General features: G+C 54.9%; 1 protein-coding gene across 2 annotated transcripts; it reads right to left on the bottom strand.

Annotated features, from left to right (window-relative positions):
• Positions 1-1686: 1686 nt before the first annotated feature.
• On the bottom strand, positions 1687-18778 carry Mtch1 (mitochondrial carrier 1). 2 transcript variants are annotated; one of them, XM_027943599.2, is made up of 12 exons: positions 18424-18778; positions 14205-14289; positions 11526-11632; positions 11085-11162; positions 10703-10760; positions 10316-10367; positions 8781-8840; positions 6157-6301; positions 4279-4326; positions 4060-4127; positions 3748-3823; positions 1687-2514 (listed from the first exon to the last, which is right to left on the bottom strand). In XM_027943599.2, exons 1-12 carry the CDS (start codon positions 18742-18744, stop codon positions 2443-2445), a joined length of 1170 nt encoding a protein of 389 aa, XP_027799400.2. In that variant the 5' UTR covers positions 18745-18778; the 3' UTR covers positions 1687-2442. The 2 variants fall into 2 exon arrangements, with proteins under 2 accessions (XP_027799400.2, XP_027799401.2); XM_027943600.2 differs by having other exon boundaries at positions 6208-6301.
• Positions 18779-18993: the final 215 nt, after the last annotated feature.

Genomic DNA, 18993 nt, shown 5'->3' with positions numbered 1-18993 from the left:
AGGGACCCGGGAAATTTATTTTTTGGGGAAATACAAGACACTGGGCATGATATCCGCACCTGTCAGGCCAAGCTGTGACAGACAGACAGACAGGTTAGGAGGCGAGATGGGCAGGGAGGAGGCTAGTCAGCACAGGCCTTGAGCATAAAGGGCTTGTTGAAGCAGAAAAGGCGCCGGCACTCTCGGAGGCCGTGGGGCCCAGAGGGGAAAGGTCTGCTGCAGCACTGCCACTCGGCTGCTCGGCCTCTGGGGCTGCAGTGACAAGGGCTGCAGAGGGGCCAACAAAGGACACCCCTGTCACCTCAGGCTTCACTATGAGGGGGTCCCAAAAATCCCTTCCCACTTTGCCCATTAGAACAAGACTGTGCGGCCTGCCTCTGGCCCTTGTTGTGGAGTCGGCCTCCTTTCTCAGGCCAGCACCGGCCATTCCAGTTTCTACGACTGACAGAATACCCTGAAACCTAAAAGACCTCAGGATACTACCTCAAGAGGGCACTGACCCTGCCCAAGGCATTGAATGGCCAAGTCCATGGGCAGCCTCTCCAAATATCCAGGAGGATGTGGCTATCAGAGGGAAGGGCTCTTTCAGGGCCAGCTCAGTACAGGCTTCACAGATCCAAATGCCCCTAAATCCGGGGAATCACAGGAAGTCATCAGTGCAAAAACGAATTTGAGGGTGGAGCAGCAGAAAGAAAAGTGACCCTGGAACAGTGGTCAGGACAGGGGCAATCACAGGGCTGGGGAAAGGGGACAGCCAACTCCCCTCTTGGGACCCGAGGCTCGACTGCTCTGAGGAAATGGTGCTGCGGAGGCCTGGACTGATTCCGCCCCACGCCCTCCCCTTCCCACCAGGGAAAGGGGGTGTGGGACCCAAGTCCTGAGGCTTTGGGAGCCTCAAGCACTAGCTGTTTCTGCAGCAGCTGCACAGGCACAGTTCTGTGTTCTGCCAATCAAAGACAACCACATCAAACTTCCCCTGAGTCAACTGTCACCAGACTACTGCAAAAACATCCCAGGGCCTTCCCTGGTGGGGACAACCACCCCATGCTGTGAGGGAAGAATGACCTCAGTGCTAACAAGCCAGGTGTCCTGGAGCAAAGGCAGAGAAGCGTGGTGGGAGCACAGCTGGACCGCAAGACCTTCTGTTTACAGACCCTGATGCTGGGCAAAACCCAATGGAAAAGAAGGGAAGGGAAGGGAAGCTTATCCCTTCTGCTGCAATCATGTGGCCACTGAAACAAATCACTCAGCAAGACGTGAACACAGGCCATCTTCCAAAGGTGCTGAGACGAGAGGTAAGGGTTGGCGGGAACACGTTCTGGAAGAGCTGCCTCCCTGGCAAAAGGTCTGACACCAGCTGTTGTTCTGGGGGCTCATCTCACCCTGAGACTGATCCCCACCCAGCCTCACACTCCTGCTCCTGGGCGGTGCTCCCCTCTCCTGCTGTCCCTCTGTCCACACCAACACGACGGACAGAGAATGACTCTGCTTAGATTTTTTTTTTAATAAATCAGTTTTTTTTTTAAGTTGTTGATGGACCTTTATTTTATTTATTTATATGTAGTGCTGAGAACCGAACCCAGTGCCTCACGTGTGCTAGGCAAGCTCTCTACCACTGAGCTACAATCCCAGCCAGACTCTGCTTAGATTTTTAAACTCACAAAAATAAGAAACTCCTCACAAAACTCCAAATCACCACCAATACATTTATTTGAGGGAGGTGGGGTCAAATCTTACCATGAACTTTTATACTGGGTAGGGCTAGAGACAATGATCTGCCTAACTTTTTCACATTCACACAACTGCACAGGTAACCGAATCCTGCACATGAGGTGTCACCATTAAACAGACAAGCATTAGATGTGGGGGACACATTCTGAAGAGTCACATGATTTCCAACTCAGAAAAAGGCGCTGCCCTCGAATCAGAAAAGTAGTGTTGAGGAAATGAAGGCAGAACCTGGCACTGGCCTTCTAGCCTAGGCCCAGTCATGATGGCGGCCTCGTGAAGGGGTCATGCCCTATTTACAAAGCAGGAGAGAGACACTCCCAGCCGAGCTGCAGAGTGAGAGCCGGGCTCCCTGGAGGGGTGCAAGTGGGTGGGACTGATTCCATTAGGCTTCCCTCAACCACCCTGGCTCCACAAGCCTTTCTCTGGCTCTGTACAAGGCCGACTCTGGGAAGTCAGGGAATGACGCCTCAACTCCCCACCCCCCCACCCCACCGTCTCCAGGTCTAACAGGTGACCCCACCCACTGGGTGCAGCCCACCCCTGCGCAACCCCACACCTCAACAGACACATGGCCAATAAGAAAACTGTAGCCCAGCGGGGCTGGGGTACACCTAGGTGTCGCTGGGCTGCAGTCTCCCTACAGGTATCCCGAAATGATCGGCCTCACCAGAGGGCCAGGCTGAGACTAGGAGTTTGGTCAGGTGGTTTAGGTTACTCCAGGGCAAAACACGATCCTGATGACACCCGGCGGAAAAGCAGGCTGGAGCCGCGGAACAGCTGGCCCTGGAAGGGAAGGAACGTGACCGTGAGACCAGGAGCTTCCCCATGGCCTCAGAGAAGAGGCACCACGGCTCTGAGGCCCCAGTGCAGGTAGAGGATCGAGGTCTGCATCCTGGGAGGACAAGGTCAGCCTGCCTGTGCTGAGGAGCGAGCAGGCCACCTCATGTCTGGGAGTGCCCAGTGTCTCTGGGGCTCCTCAGGAGAAACTCCCAAGAGGAGACTGGTGCTCTTCTGGCCACAGAGCCCAAGGGAACTGAGCCTCAAGGGAGGAGTACGATGGAGACCGACTGTAGTGCAGGACTGGCTGGCTGTCCCCCTCCCTCTCTCCACCCTCTTCTCACCTAGAAGCCAGCCAGCACCCTGCTCTCCCCAGGTCAAGGCCGCATTTACCGTGGGGCAAACCAAGGCTGAAAGAAGGCAGGTCTGCCCTTGCCTAGAAGCCTGGTCCCCGACCGCTGGGCCCAGGAGCGCCAGCCGGCAGGAGGCAGCTTCAGCACAACACCCCAGAACCCAGGCCTGTCCCCCACCCCCCACAGGCTCCCCATGTGGTCAGCGCCACTCTGCAGGGCCTGGGGTCCTAGAGAAGGGGACCTCCCGTATGCCATGTCCCAACACTGGTTCAGCTACTGTGGTCTCGGGCCTCACATTTTCAGTCCAGGTGCCTTGAAGGACAAGTGCTGAGGCCTAACTACCCACCACAGGGGCCAGGACATCCTCATCCTTGTCCTAAGTCTTTAAGAGTCAAGTGAGACTGCACCTTCCGTGGAATTCTTACTTTGTTTGTTCTTCTTAAAGCAGAGGCTCACTGTGCTGCCCGGGCTGGCCTCAAACTCCTGGGCGCTTCTACCTCGGCCTCCAGGGGCCGGGACGATGGCCGTACGCCACCACACACAGCTCTGATGTGTCTTTTAAATGAATCCAAACTGAGCCACCTCAAATCCTTTCTTAAATTAGGTGAAGTGCAAATTTAACTTAAAAGCCTTAAACCAAGTGTCTGTATTTTCTCTATTCTCCGTACTAGAAGCCTGGTCCCCGACCGCTGGGCCCGGAAGCGCCAGCCGGCAGGAGGCAGCTCCAGCACAACACCCCAGAACCCAGGCCTGTCCCCCGCCCCCCACAGGCTCCCCATGTGGTCAGAGCCCTTAGTCGCCCCTACAATGAAGAGCTCACAGAACCATTCAGGGGACAGTTGTGGCAAAGAATGGGAAAAGCCTCCAGCCTCCCGGGCTCACTCACCTGCACACTCAGGTACTTCCAGCAATGAATCCAGGATTTGAACACTGGGGAGTAGGGGGGGAGCCCAGCCTGCAGCCTGTGGGAAGGACAGTGTGTGAGAGGCAGAGGACAGAGGGAGGCAGGTCAGCTACACCCTCAAGAAAACAGCCTTGGGCTGCCACCTGCCGACATCCAGAAATCAGGTTCACCTCACAGGGCGTTGGTGGATCCAGGGGAACTGTGTACATGGGGAGGTGGGAGGGGGCAGAGAGCCAGGAAGGCCCGGCTGGGGAAGCCCGCAGTCAGCAGGGCCGCGGAGGGCTGCACACCTACCCACAATTGTTCACAGCCATGAGGTCTCCGACCAGTAGGAAGGGGTAGGTCAGCATGCTCACTGCGATCTGAAACCCAGAGAGACCTGAGCGCTGGCGGTCTGCCCAGCCCAGCCCTGCACACGCTGCGCAGCACCTTGCACTAAGACCCGCCTCCCCGTCCCAAAGCTGGCCTGAGCTCCACCCTGCCCATAGGGAAGGCCAGGGCAGCTGGACTTACCCCCATCACAAACTTGGTGTAGCTCCGGATGGCCAGGGCCTGGCTGAACTGAGGAGACAGAAAGGGAGTGCGGTTTGCCATGGACAGCTCAGGATGCAGACTTCAGCCCTGCAGACCCCGCCTCGCCCTCCACACCCTGACCCACCCACACTGCACAGGCTGCCTCCATCTCAGGGCCCACTGCATCCATGGCCTAGAAGGGCCCCAGAAGACCTGAGGCAGAGGTGCAGGAACTGGCTGAGGACTCCAATGAAGGAGATGGGAGCGCAAGGTCACCTGCTGCTGGCTTGTGTGACATCGTGAGTCAGCTCCCAGGACATAGCTTATACCTGCCTGGCTGCGTCCAGGGCCTGGGCTAGTCAGGGCTCACTGAGTGAACCAAAAGATGGACTCCCGTCCAGACACCCAGAGAAGCCTGGCCCTGGGCCTAAGGAGAGGGAACACTCAGGCGGCTGCCACCTCCACCTCACCAGGTTGCTGCCCCCTTGGTGAGGGGCAAAGCCAAAAGCCCCACTCCTAAAACTCTGCCCTGGGAATAAGCTAACAAGGAAGGTCACTGCCCATCCCTCGGCTTCCTGTGGAGTAGCCATCCCACCAGGGATTCCCTGACCTGGGCAGAGATTGCCCAGCCCTCTGCCTGGGCGGCTCAGCAGGTCGGCAGCCCCACCTGAGCCTGGAAGCCCACACAGAAGATCCCTTCCATGCGGCGCCTGACTCTGCTGCTGCTGCTGAAGTGCAAGCAGCTGCCCAGCCGGACCAGAGTAGCCAATCCATAGCCTCCACCAAGACACCCAGCTGTCCCGGGCATGCTCTGCATACGACAGCAGCAGTGCACCCACCCACAAGGTCCCCAAGGAAGGGCAGAGCTGCAGGCATGTCGGACAGGGTGTCTTCATGGAGCTTATATTGAGAGGCCAGTTAAGACTCACCCAAGTTCAAGGGCCAGCCAGCCTTGATGTGGGAGCAGAGCTCTCATCTGGGGCCACAGACCTGTGCCCAACACCCCCAACCCCCCCAACCCCCAGCCCATACTGGGCCCACACAGCCCTGTGGACCCTGCCCCTCCCCGACCAGGCTGATTCTGGCAGGCGGGTCCCCAGGTCCCTCACAATCCTCCTGGGCTTGGCTGTCCCTATAGCCCCACAAGAAAACCACATTGCCCAGGAGATGAGGGATGAAGCCACTAGGAGTTCCAGCCCCTCACAGCTCTCTAACCCTTGCCTTAGTCCAGCAGAACCTGTCACCCACCAGGCGCCCAGAGCCTTTCCTCACCAAGCACCTGCAGAGGGACCAACTGCTCTCACGCCTGACGGACCTGCTGAGGCCTGTGTGCACCAGGCTGGGAGAGCCCTGCCAACAACATGGGGGAGCTCCCGCCCGGCTACAGAGATCACCAGAGAATTCCGGGGAAAGCACCCTCAGTCTAGCAAAGGGAAGGACCCTGGCCCAGTCTTGTTGGTTCCAGCCCAGTGACTTTGGAGCGCTCATTTAACCTCAATTTCCACTATGGGTGTCATCCACCTGTCCTGTTTCCTTGACAATCAAGGCTGGCAGGACCAAAGGTCGTAACCTTCACAGAGGACTTTGAAAGCATAAAAGAAGAAGCAAAATCTTCTGATTTCAGAGTCTTGGTTGAGTCTCTGCCCAAAGTACCCTGAGGAACACTGGAATGGTAAAGCTGCCCAGGACAACCGCCCTCCCAAGTCTGGGTACCAATCTAACATCCCATCTTTCCCCAGGCAAAGCCGAGACACCAGGACTTCTAGGGGCCTCTGTCACCCTCAGGGCGAGGGAATTCCAGAGTCCTGGACCTGTCTCAGACCCTGGGAGTCAGGAGTACATGGAGGTAAAGAAGGACAAGTCCTTGTTCCAACCAACCTGGGAACCTGGATTCTGGTCGTTTCCCAGCCCCCCTGGGGTGTCACTCACGCTGTCATCCACCAGGTAGGCATTGATGAAGTGGGCCAGCAGGTTACAGCCCCACAAGAAAACCACATCGCCCAGGAGATGAGGGATTAAGCCACTAAAAAAACAAGGTGAGCAAAGTGAGGGGGGAGCGAGGGGCGAGGTCCTGGGGCTTCACACCCAGGAAGCAGGGAGGAGGTTCCAAGCTCAACATTTTAGCACCCCCAAGAGCAAAGCCTCAGAAGGAGAACCCACAGGCCCTTGTGAGCCAGCAGCGGCCCACCAGAAAGGCCGGGGTCCTCGTCCCCGAGGTGTTACAGGCCACTTCTAATGCCACAAACTGTTGGAGGTCTCAAGCAGTTTTTAAACCACAGAAGCCAGGCATCAAGATGTGAGAGTTGCACATCTCAGATTTTCAAGTGCAGATGATGAAAGTATCCACATGTTGGCAGCTTTCTCCTGGCCTCCTCACCAACCGTGTTCAGTAAACCTCTTCACCCCTAGAACATCCCACTGGCAACATCCCATGCAAATGTTTCCAAGGATGCCACCTCATAGACCAACTCATAACGTGACGACCTTTATGGCAAAAGCTCCAAAGAGCCCACAGGGAAGGCTCCCGAAGGCAGTGCTGAGGGCACTAAGCCACAAGTGCCACTTGGGTCTTTTGGGGTGTTTTGTTTCCTTCTGCAGCACTGGGGATGCGGTTCAGGGGTGTCGACCATGAGCCACATCCCAGCTTTAAAATTTTTCCGTTTTAAGACAGAGTCTCGCTAAGCTGCCCAGGTTGACCTGAACCTTGGAGCCTCCTGCTTCGGCTTCCCAAGTGTGTGCCACCGTGCCCGGAGGCCACTTCTGCTCTCCACATATGCTTATTTGCTTGTAGAGGAACAGAGTGCCTCGGGAGGTGCTCCAGGGGAATGGCTGTCTCTTGGGAAGGGAAGCAGAGTCATTTCTGAATTTTTAAAAAGTCTTTTGGAAAGCTCAGAAGAATATACATTAACACATGTATGAGGACTAGCAATCAAAGGATTCTTTTGGGATGCGATTCCTAACAGGGCGTCCCTGCCCGTGCTCAGGTGACCATGCACGGGAGCTCTGGGACTGACTTGTAACACAAATGGGTACTGCCTACTCCAAACCCCTGGGGAGAAAGAACCCAAGGGCTGGCGTGAAAACGCCAGAGGTGGTGACACAGTGTTTCAAGGCCTAAAGTACCAAGTGCACAGGCGAACACGTACTCACATACTTACACACATGTGTGCATGTATGTGTGAATGTGCGAGTGTGTACATCAGCGCGTCTCAGCCTCGGCGCTGTCGCATTTGGAGCCGAGTGACGCTTTGCTGTGTGCTGCTTCCATGCTACAGGACACCCAGCAGCACCCTGGTCCCTCTCCACTAGGTGCTGGGTCTGACAATGAGATGGCTCTGAGAACCCTGATGACAGCCACATGTGATATATGAATGCACACAGACACACACCCCCTCACAGGAATCCCTTGGCTAAAGAAATGCTATAAATAAAACCCTTGGAAAGGGTTGGAAAACCGTAATATAAGACATTATGTTAATATACTATAACTATAGAATATCATTAATATGTGATAATATCCCATAAGTAAAAAATATACTAACAACACGGGACCCGATACTCGTACACTATACATGGAACAGCTGTGTCACCACCTAGATCTGGAAAAGGAAGACAAAACACATACTTGTCAAGCCTGGCTTCTGAGTTCTGTTTGTAACTTTTTTTTTTTTTTTTGGGGGGGGGGAGGTGCTGGGGATGGAACCCAGGGTACTCCATCACTGAGCTACATCCCCAATCCCCTTTATTTTACTTTTGAGACAGGGTCTCTCTGAGTTGCCTGGCTGGCCCAAGCCTCCCGAGGGGCGCTCTGGTGGGCGCGGCTTGGACTTTCTGAACAGCCTCTCGGCAGGTGAGTAAGGAAACAACCGAGCGCAGGAGGTCGGTGACCATCAGGACATCATGTGCCCTTGGGCCCCAGCCAATGGCTGCTCTTAGAAACAGAACCAAGGGCCAGATTTTCTGACTTTTCAAGAGAAACCAGAAACACAAACTCTGATTTGCCAGGACAGACACGACTGGCTGGAGTTGGCCTGTGGCTCCCAGCACTCGACCCTTCAGTCCAAGTCTCAGGGTTTCAGGCACTCCTGGAGTGAAGCCAAGAACTACGGGTGCCGTGGCTCGTGAAGACCACTGCCAACACCCACCTGCAGCCCCCAGGGTGAATGGCCAGGGCCTCGCGGGGCCACTCCATTCATCTCCCCTGTGCGCTGGGTAACAGTCCCTGTTTGTTTGTGGTGCTACAGATTGAACCCAGAGCCTGGCGCGCTCTGAGCCACCCCCCAGCCCTATTTGATTTTTATGTAAACTGTGACCTGAAAAGGGCCGAACAGCTTGGTCCTGATGCTCTGTGGCCCAGACCAGAGCTGGGCCACAGCTGATCGGACTGGGGCAGAGCCTCGTGGTTAGTGTGAGGGGGCAGCTGTGGCCTGGGAGGCCGGGAACACACATGTGTTAGCTGGGCCATGGCCATGGCCGGTTACAGGGTGGATAAACTCACGTACACAAAGAATCCCAGCAGCCCCTCCTCTTTGAAAATCTTCCCAATGGAGCTCAGCACACCACTGTGAAGAAGGCAAAATAGGAATACAAGGTCACCTGGTCACTTAGCAGCAGCCAACCCCACCAGTCCCCCCCGAATCCAGCCAGTCCTAACTTAGATGGGGAGGAAGAACCCAAGAAGAGAATCGCCGAGAACTCTGGTCTGGGGAGGTTTACACAGTCGTGAGGATGGAGGAAACCAACACACCCCAGGGGCACGGGACCTGCAGTCCTCTCCTGCCGCGTTCCCTGGGATCTGATTCAGGAATGAAACCCTCACCGGGGACACTGCAGCAACAGCAGCAGGCCCTCTCCCACCTGGCCCTGGTACTTATCTAAGGTCAAATACCCTCCTGGCAGAAGAGCCTGCAGGTCACCTGACAGGGACCGCAGGGAAGGGGTGGTGAGCAGAGGGGGTCACCTCCGGGTAAGAGGAACCCAGAGCCTTGAAATGGGACCCCTGGACCAGCCTAGGAAAAGCCATCTGGCCCTCCATGGAAGACGCCTGGGCACTAGTGTCTACTGGAGACCAGAGGACAGGCTGTGGCATCTTGCGTGTGAAATGCAAAGAAGGTTCAAAAACCTCCTCTGCGACCTGTAGCTAGAATGTCAGCTGGCCTCTCCTGAATGGTGGCTATGCAGGAAAAGTACAGGAAAAAGGAGCAGGTGGCAGAAGACGGCGGGAGCCGAAGCCCCGGCCAGCACACGTCCCACCAGGCCCCACCAGCCTTCTCAAACGGGCTGGCCACTGGAATTCTGAGACAAGTTGTCCTCTCTGGTGCCATTTCCCACCCTCACCTTTCAGTCTGGGAACAGGCCAGTTCTCACTAGTGAACCCAAGATGAGGGGACACAGCAAGCAGGCTTCATGGGGTAATGGCCCATGGGATAGCTGCAGAGAACAAGTGACCCAGGGAAATGAGATTCAGAGGGAGGTAACCCAGATGTGTCTATGGGCCACATGCTTCCAGGACCTGTACCCTGTGAGGCACCTCCAAGGAGCAGAGAGGGCACCAGCCCTGCAGGGAAGACGGTGTGGGTACAGGTGCCACCCTCGCCCACATCCAGGGAAGCTTCTGACACACAATTAGTGGATGAGTCCCAAGCCCACGGGACAGCTTCTCAGGACTGTGAAAAGAGCTGCTAGCCAGGCTCTAAAACAACCGGAGAAACCTTTAGGGCATCAACTGAAGAGTCCAGAAGGTAACCCTGGGTCAGTCCTAAGTGACAGAATCAGTGCTGGTCCTGAACACCTGTCCAAGCAGAATCCACTGCCCAGCACCGAGGCTTGTCTAGCGCAACCCCCGGGAAGAGATGAAAAAGAAAAGGCCCGTGACACAGACCACGGACGCTGCTGCCACAACCTTCTAAAGTGACGCAGTGGGCTGAGCTAGGGCACAGTAATGGATCAGAAAAGGTGCAGCACTGACCCCAGCATGGCTTGTGCTGGGTGACTCTGAAGGGTCACAGGGCCACTGCAGCCAAGAGAAATTACCCACCTGTATTTGGCTTCCCGTCCCACAAATTGGACCATGCAGCGCATTGAGATGACTGAGAAAAGAGCAAAGGCACACAGGTGACTTGGTGGGCCAAAGCCCATGACACCCTAGCCACATGGTATCCAGTGGTCACTGAACAATGTGGCCTAAGTCAGAGCGCAGGAGAGGAGGGCCTGAGGCTCTGGGACCACAGCATCCCATTTCTTCTTCCTAGAAAGAGTTCTCTGCCATTGCAAAGGACTCTTGGCCAATCTCTCCTTGGTGGGTTCCAATGGGAACTCCTACCCCCACCACTTCCCAGCCATGCCACCACTGCCTGCCTACAGCACACAAGGCACCATGCCACCCCCCATTTGGGGACAGATGCAGTCCCTCAGGGCGGCTCACCATGCAGGGGGTGGGCCAGCATGCGGGACACGCACTGCATCATCATCTCGTAGGACGTCTGGAAGAGAGCGGTGAGGGGGATTCATCAGGCCTGTCTCTGGGACTGGCACTCGTGGGGAAGCTGTCCTTCTGGGGGAAGACTGGGGGACCCACGGACCTCACATGGGGCAGTCCACTTCCCAGGAGAGCTGCCTGGTCCCCAGTGAGGCCCAATGGCAGCTGGGAGGGCTTTCCAAAATTCCCCAGGTCCCAGCAAGGGCTCCTGCATGCCATGCACCAGGCACACACATGGCCAGCAGTTCCTCTTCAAAAACCCACCCACCCCAGGATGAGGCACAGCAGACTCCCCTCCCCGCACACCCCCCTCCCCCCACACACCCACCTCCTTCACTACTTTCTTCAGGGAGGTCTTCATGTCATCCTTGTTGGAAACCTGCTCTATCTCATCGGGAGGGAAAACCTGACACATAAAAGAGGGACAAAAGCAAGGTACAGTCATGCCTCTTCGGCATCTTAAGGGATGCAGATGGCAGAAACCAGCCCCTGATATTTCCTCTACAGGGATTGCTAGCTGGGCCACCTCAGGTAACCCCCATGCCCAGGGGGCAGGATGAAAGACAGCCACTGTCACAGCTGTAGGAAAATAGGATTGTGGGGCGGGAAGCCTCCAAATCACATGACCAAGGGTCTGACCACCAGGGTCTGGAGCCCAGCCATGGCTCTTGGGTCCAGAAGGGGGGAGCAGGACCAGGCACACGGGCTGCCTCTGATGGTGGCTGGGGGCAACTCCAGGCAACTGCTCCTGGCTTTGCCCCGGATTCACCTTCTTCATGCTGCCCCGAGTCACAGTGGAGAGGGCGTTGGACATCAAGCGGGGGCTCAGGCCCCGGAACAGCCCGATCTTCCCGTCCACTTGCACAATGTACTTGGCTATAAGAAAGCAGAGGGAGTAGTGTCACACCCAGCTCAGGAGCGCCCACTCCTGGGCCACACATTCCCAGACTAGCTGTGGCTTGTCCCTCAAGTCCCTGCCTACTCCAGCGTGGAGGGAGCCTCCATCCAGGGTCTGCAAGCAGTCGGGCTCCATTCCCAAATGTCATCTGGCCTGTTTCTTTTTGCAAAACCTTCGCAATGTACTTTAGACAAACAAGCTCACACACTTTGCGTTTTCTTTTTGGTTTGAGAACTACTTGGCAAACTCAGCTGTGGTTTCTCAGTGTAGTGACCTAAGAGCTGCAACCCAAAACCAATTTCTGTTGCTTATAAAATGTTTTTCTTGGGGAAAAGAAAAAGAAAAGAAAGAAAAATGATGATGTTAGTAACCTAAGGAGGGAAAAAGTGGAAGAGGAAGGGCACTAAGAAGAAGGCCTAAACACGACATGCCCTGGCTGGGAGGGCCCACCTGCTCCCGTGCTGCACCCTGGACCCCACCTGGCACTCGCCAGTAGAGGAGTGATTGAAGCAGAACACCCATAGACGATGCTAGGAAGCCCTTGGGTGGTCAGTGAGCTGTGCCTGTGGGGGCCGTGTTTTGATAGGCCTCTCCTTTTACAGAGACTCGCCTCATTGTTTTATTTTACATCAACTTTTTAAACACGTTCAAAAAAGCCATGTATTTTTATAAACCCTCGACCCTGGAAGCTCCCCTTTCAGACCCACGCATTAGCTCTCTAGCACCGCACAGAGGCAGTGACGAGCAAGTGCACCTTCTCCTCAGCAAGGTCTGCCAGCATGGCGACTGGATGTCACAGTGGGAAAGGGCTTCCACCAGCTTTCCAGAGCACCTGTCACCCGCACAAATGGATTTCTGAGATGGGAGTGAGCTGGAAAGAGGAGCGGGAGGAGGGGAGGGATGGGTCATGGGGCCACTGTCCTACAGCACAGAGTGAAAGGCACAGAGGGGAGAGCCCCACCAGCCTCATTTTACCTGATTTGCCCACGGGTGAGAGGGCAAGGAGCTGTACCTCCCCACTCCACAGATGAATCACGGAGAGAGGGAAAGGTGCACAAACTGTGTGGGAGGCCTTCATGGACTGGCCAGGGCCCTTACTCCAGAGCCAGGAAACCTTCTAAGAAATTTTTCCTTTTACACAGAGAATGTCAGGACAGCTGTGCTGGTCACCAGGATATGGCAGAGCAGTAAAAACTGGCCACACATGGACATACCTGATCTCCCAACTGAGAACAAACATGGTGTCCAGAAGTACCCAACAGACATCTGCTCACATCTGGATCAAAGGGATATTTACATAAACAGGTGGGGTGCCTCGGAACTCTCACATCTTTGCAAAGAGCCACTAAGATGGAGGCCAAGACTGCTCTACCTGGAGTTGAGTCCTTTGCAATGTCTATGTGACCTGAATGGAGTCATGATGTGGGATGTGGTGTCATAACAGCCAGTGGAGCCAGACATGAAAGCTGATGAAGTGCGATCCCGGCACACTGGCTCCACAGACAGGTGGGACCGCCTTCCTCCTCCGGTGACCTACCCTCCCCCTGACATTTTTAAAATAAAAATAAACACAAATACATTTTCCCATAAAATGACACATTCTGCCTGGCTCTAGCTTTACAAGGGACAAGCAGGGGTAAAAATGGAAAAGAAAAATGACATCTGATTCTGACAGTGTGTGAAATAAAACAAACAAAAAAGTGACCCAGAGGCCAAGCCCCAGGTTACTCAGCAGCAGGAAGATTTTCAGAAAACATTATGGACCAAACAGGCAGGAAGAGCAGAGGTGGGAAACATCTGGATTAGTCTCGAGTGGAATTCTGGCCATGAACAAGGAGAGAAGGGCATGAACAAGCAAGTGCCATCACAGCCACCCGGCAATGGGGGGGGACTGGGAAAGGAACAGCTATGATGGACTTAAAAAGGCCCTGGACGGCTGACACCTTGGGCCAGCAGGAACAGTAGTGACAGCAGGTGGACGTCTCAGTGGACAGACCTCCAGCAGGGCAGCTAGGAAGGGACTTGAGGGCTGAGGCACAAAGTGGTGTAGCCAAGCTCAGGGACACCCGGGGCAGAGCTGTGACTCTTCACAGTTCTGTAACCAGTGGCGAGAGACGCCAGAGTGAGCGGGCACTTGTCTCAGGAATGCTGGGGAGCAGAACAGCCAGTTGTCATGAAATAAAGGAGCTTAGGAGGCCACTGTCAGGCCTCCTGCTGGGACAGAAAAGTAGAAAAGCTGCTCAGAAAGAAAACTCATGCCTGCCCTGCTCCCGGCAGAATTGGCTGGCAAAGGTTGACAGGGATTAGCGTCCCGGCCTGGCCCTTGGCTCAGGCATCTGTCTGTCCTGCTGACTGGGCTGGTGGCTGGCAGATGTGAGCAGAGGAGGTGGACCAAGGCCGTAGTGCTCACCTGCTCCTGCCTGACACCCTGCCGTGTCTAGCAAATCTCAGGTTCTCTTCTTAGCGCCAGAACCAACTGTGGTGCCCTAGGCCCTACTGATGGTCTCTCTTCTGTTGGCATGGGCTTCCTGGCCTGAGCACCATACTCACCATAGGTGAAGAAGCTCGGCAGGTAAAGGACCTTCCTCCCCAGCACATTGGTCCCAAGCGTGGGGGGCATCGGCTCATGCCCCACCTTCAAAATTAAGAGAGAAAAGCAAAGTTCTTTGGTGATTCAGGCTCACTGCACGCCCTCTTTCCCACGCCTAATTTCTCTAACGCTGCTCCTGTCTCCCACTCACACACCCCAGAGAGCTCACCTGCGTTGACCGCCATCGGCATCACGTACTCTCCCAGCTCTGAGCAGCATCCAGTCCTGGCTACTACCCTGACCACCCTGATCACAACGCCCGCCCCATCCGGGCCCCAGCATCCTGATCCTCAAAGCCCAGGATTCCCAGTGCAGAAACACCCCTTTTAAAGTACTTCAAAGTCCATTCCCATCTCAGGAGAAATCTCAGTTAATTTTAATTTCCAGGTAAAAACTTCATTTTCCAATTGCACTCCCAACTGTGCCAGCGCTAACACACCACACCTGAGTCTCAGTCCCACACTTCAGACAGCTCAGCTCTGTCACCCGGTCCTAAGTTCCCCCCATTCTCTCATCTCTTGCCTAGCCTACTGCAGACACCTCCATGGGCTGCCCTTCCATTTCCAGCTTTAGCAAACTTCCCCCCAAGCCTACTCTTCCTCAAACCCATCCTCAACTGTCCTGTAACCTCTGTTGTCCCATATCCCTGGGACAAACTGACTGCCCTGGGCTCCACAGGCTACTGTCATTCTTGCTGCACAGAACCCAATTATAACCAAAGTTATTATGCCGTCCACACCCGAGACTCTGCTGGGGTGGGGGTGGGGGCATTTATTATCTGCCCATTCACAGGCAGAGACTCTGTAATCCAGAAGGAAGGCAAGGTACAAAGGAGACTCATGCCCAGGTAGGGAGTGAGAAGGCCTGCCTTCCCTTGGCAGGGCCAGGACACCAGCCCAGAGGACCAGAGTGACAGAAGCAGCGCCTTGCAGATTGCACAGGGAGGGACTGGAGCCAGCAGGTCAGGAGGCCCTGCCTCAAAAGCTGTGGCAGGTGTGCTCCAGGCCCCGGTTAGCCAGTGTCTTTGAAAGTTCAGGTTGTCCCTTCTGAATGTGATTCTGAGACACACATGACAGATCACTGATTATAAATTTTAAGCCCCCCCACCCTCATTATGGGCACTGTCTTAAATACAAAACAAAACCCACATTCCAGCCCAGGGGACAGACGAGGCTAGAGGCAGCCCTGCCCTGCTAGACATTTTCCCTTCTGAGTGAACCCGAGGGTTTGGAATTAAGTTTAGGTTTTGTCTTTAAATGCAGGTGATGCTCCTTATACACTCAGCTACTGCTCTGTGCTGTCTTAGTCTAGCCACTATCATTTGGGAGTCCCTCTGATTCCAACTTTACACTTAAGTTTGTGTCCCTCCACCCCACATCCCCATGGCTTTCAAATCTGTTGGGTCTATATCTTAAACTACTCAGGATACCAAAGGCACACTGTCTCTCCTGCTCATTCCTCTCACCTGCGGGTTTTAATTATCTGTTCCCAAGTCACTGCATGCCTAAATCTGTTAATCCAGTCCTAACCACAGCCTACACTGTGGTCCTGTATCAGATACTGGCAGAGCCAGTCAGCCATCTTTAAACCCCCAAAGCCCCAATCTTGACACCAAGCATTCATTTAATCTATTTCCTGCTCTCCCAAATAGTAATCTGATCTACCTTTTTGCAAGATTTTCTTCTTTTTGGTACCTGAACCCAGGAGCACTTAGCCACATCCCCATCCGTCTCTGAGACAGGGTCTCACTAGGTTGCTTACAGCCTCACTAAATTGCTGGGGCTGGCTTCAAATCTGCAACTCTCCTGCCTCAGGCTTCCAAACAGCTGAGATTCAGGTGTGTGCCACCAAGCACAGGCTTTTTGCAAGATTCTACTCTGATTCCCAATCTATACCCACTGAGATCAGACCCTCAAGTATGTTACACTTAGCACCAACTGCCACCCTAACTGGGTCCACCCATCTTACACACCCACCATCTACTTCTTCTCACCCTTCGGGCTCCCCCATTCCCCAATTCTTTTTCAAACCACCCTTATTTCAATTTTCTTTTCAAACCTGTACACCAAATCACTAACTCCACCACTGCCCAAATGAAGCCACTTCCATTTCTCTCACATGAGACACCCATTCTGTACATCCCAGCAGCTTGCACCCCAAAGACTCTACCACCTGCCTCTCTAAAATTCCAGCCCTCGTTCAATCTCACTCCACTGGCTCTGGCTCCCAGCACCCTCGATTATCAACTCAGTGCTGGCAAAGCACCAGTTTCTCTCCCAAGCCTGCAATCTCTATTGCTGTAAATACTAATCTTATAAGTAAAGAAGCCCTCACTCCCAAATCACAACCAAATGCCCACCAGTCTCAGTGTCCACTGCCCCTCAGCCATTTCTTTGGTACTGAGGATTGAACCCAGGAACACTTAACCACTGAGCCACATCCCCAATCCTTTTTATTTTTTATTTTGAGAAAGGGTCTTGCTAAGTTGCTTAGGACCTCGCTAAATTGTTGAGGCTGGCTTTGAATTTGTGGTTCTCCTGCCTCAGCCTGCAGAGCTGCTGGGATTTCTGGCATGAGCCATTATGTCCAGCCCCCTCAGCCATTTCTAAACCTCAGTCACAATCAGTTACTCCTGATTAGATGTCCTCATTCCTTGTCATATTTCTGGGCACACTCAAATGTATTACCCCCATTCCCTGGATTTCAATTATGCCCCCCACCCCCTGACACTGGGGATTGAACCCAGGATGCTCTACCACTGAGCTACATCCACTGTCCTTATTTTTTATTTTGAGACAAGGTCTTGTTAAGTTGCTAAGTAACCCTCCTGCCTCAGTGCTCTAAGTCATGGGGATTTCAATTACTCTCATTCATAGACCTTCTCTTTTCAATGGCATTTGACATTCTTCAGTTCAATCTCAGGGACTGGTAAAATCTGACACCCATTTGCATTAAATCAAACCTCAAATCTCTGTTGGGTCTCCATCTCAATTTTTACCTCCAACGCTCGCCCTTCTGAACTGGAAAATTCTAGCCTACATCTTCAGATACCACTTTAGGCTTGGACCACGCCCATCAAAACTGTGCCTGTCTCAGTCACACACACCTCCTTCAAACTGGACCTCTCCCTTTCTCAAGCAACCCTTTCATCAGTACTGCATTGCTGGCGGCCACCAAATATGTCCAGTGTCTAAGCATCCCTGGAGTCCAGAGACTTTGCTACCTGGGTATCAACTTCGGCCAACCCCTACCGATCTTGCCTTGTCTCCACTGCGACTTTTGCCAAATTCCAGTACTCCCAGACCCCTTTGGCCTGTCTCCGCAGTTACAGCCTGCGATTCCATTTTCTCCTACAAATGCGTCATCCCCTTCCCTCTAAAAGACTCCTCCTTGCTGCCCTCTCCAAACACATCACCGCGGCTCCCCGAGTGCACAGCCCTATCTGTTCCCTCCCCCCCCCCCAACGCGTCACCCGGTCTCCTCCTCCCACCAAATCTGTCGTCGCCATCAAATCCAGAGCCCCTATCTCCTGTAAACCGATAGCTCTCCCCTGCTGAATTCTTTGCCTTCGAACTTAATCCAATACCTACGTCTCCCCTTCCCCCAAGTCCCATGCCCTTCTTTCCCTCCTAAATTTGTGGTCCGGCGCCCACTCCTTTGTTCCCCAAAGCCTCCTTTAAATCCATCTTTGTAAATTCAGTCCTCGTTGTCTTCCACCCCAAATGCGCTCCTTGGCCCCCAACCCTTCCCCCTACCCACTCACCCAAACTTCTTGCCCCTCCCCCAATTCTGTTGCTTCTTCCTTCACCCCGAATCCGATGTCCTTCTCTATTCCAAACCCATCACTTCAATTCTTTAACCTTCTAAACCCGTCCCTCCATCCCGTCGCCTCCTCCTCTATACCTGCTCCCCTGCACCCTGGTCCCCAGTTCCTTGCTCGCCCAAATGTATCGTTCAGACTCCTTCACCCCTTTTCTTGCACCCCCAAACCCGACTCCTGCCGACCCAAGCCCCTCACCGCTTGCCTCCTCTCCCACCCCTTCCTTCCGGAAAACCCACGGTCCACACTCCTCCCCAAATCCGTCGCCATTGACCCTCCCGCTCCACTCCTCCTCCCGGTCTCGGCCTGTCACCTTCACAACAGCTTCCCATCTCCTTGCGGCGCCTTTGCCCCCTCACCTGGATTAGCAGCTTCACATACAGCAGCGGGTGGCTAAGCGCCGTCACACCCGCGCCCAGCGCCACGAAAAGAGCCTCGGTGGTCGGGGCGTTGTCCCCCGAGCCCAGACCCCCGGACGCGCCGTCCATTCTGCGGGCGGAGGGCTGCGCTGCAGGCCGAGGATGGCGCGGGTGTGCGCGGTGCGCGGGCGGCGGATCCCGAGCCCGGGCCTCAACCCCCGCCGCCGCTCCGCCGCGAGCTCCAGCTCCAGCTCCTGCTCCCGCCATCCCCGCGGCACCGCCGCGAGCCCTGGGCGCCACTTCCGGGTCCGAAGCCCCCATGGCGCCGGGCGGCGAGGTCACTCCCCGTCACGTGGCGTTGAGAACCACGCCCCTCGCGGGCGTCGGAGGCGGGGCCGGGCCGCACCACTCGCAGCCGCGGGGGAGCGCGGGAGTGCGGCGCCATGGTGGGGCCTGCCGGACGTGGCCCCTGGTGGTTGGGATTGGGGCCTCGCCGAAAGCTGGACCGAGGACTTGAAGTCAGTGGTCACAGGCAACCGGGGCTGCAGGTTTGGGAGCCGCGGAGGCCGC

The sequence above is a fragment of the Marmota flaviventris genome, chromosome 6 (genome assembly GCF_047511675.1).
Source record: "Marmota flaviventris isolate mMarFla1 chromosome 6, mMarFla1.hap1, whole genome shotgun sequence".
Taxonomy (NCBI): domain Eukaryota; kingdom Metazoa; phylum Chordata; class Mammalia; order Rodentia; family Sciuridae; genus Marmota; species Marmota flaviventris.
This window is presented reverse-complemented; position numbering and strand designations above follow the sequence as displayed.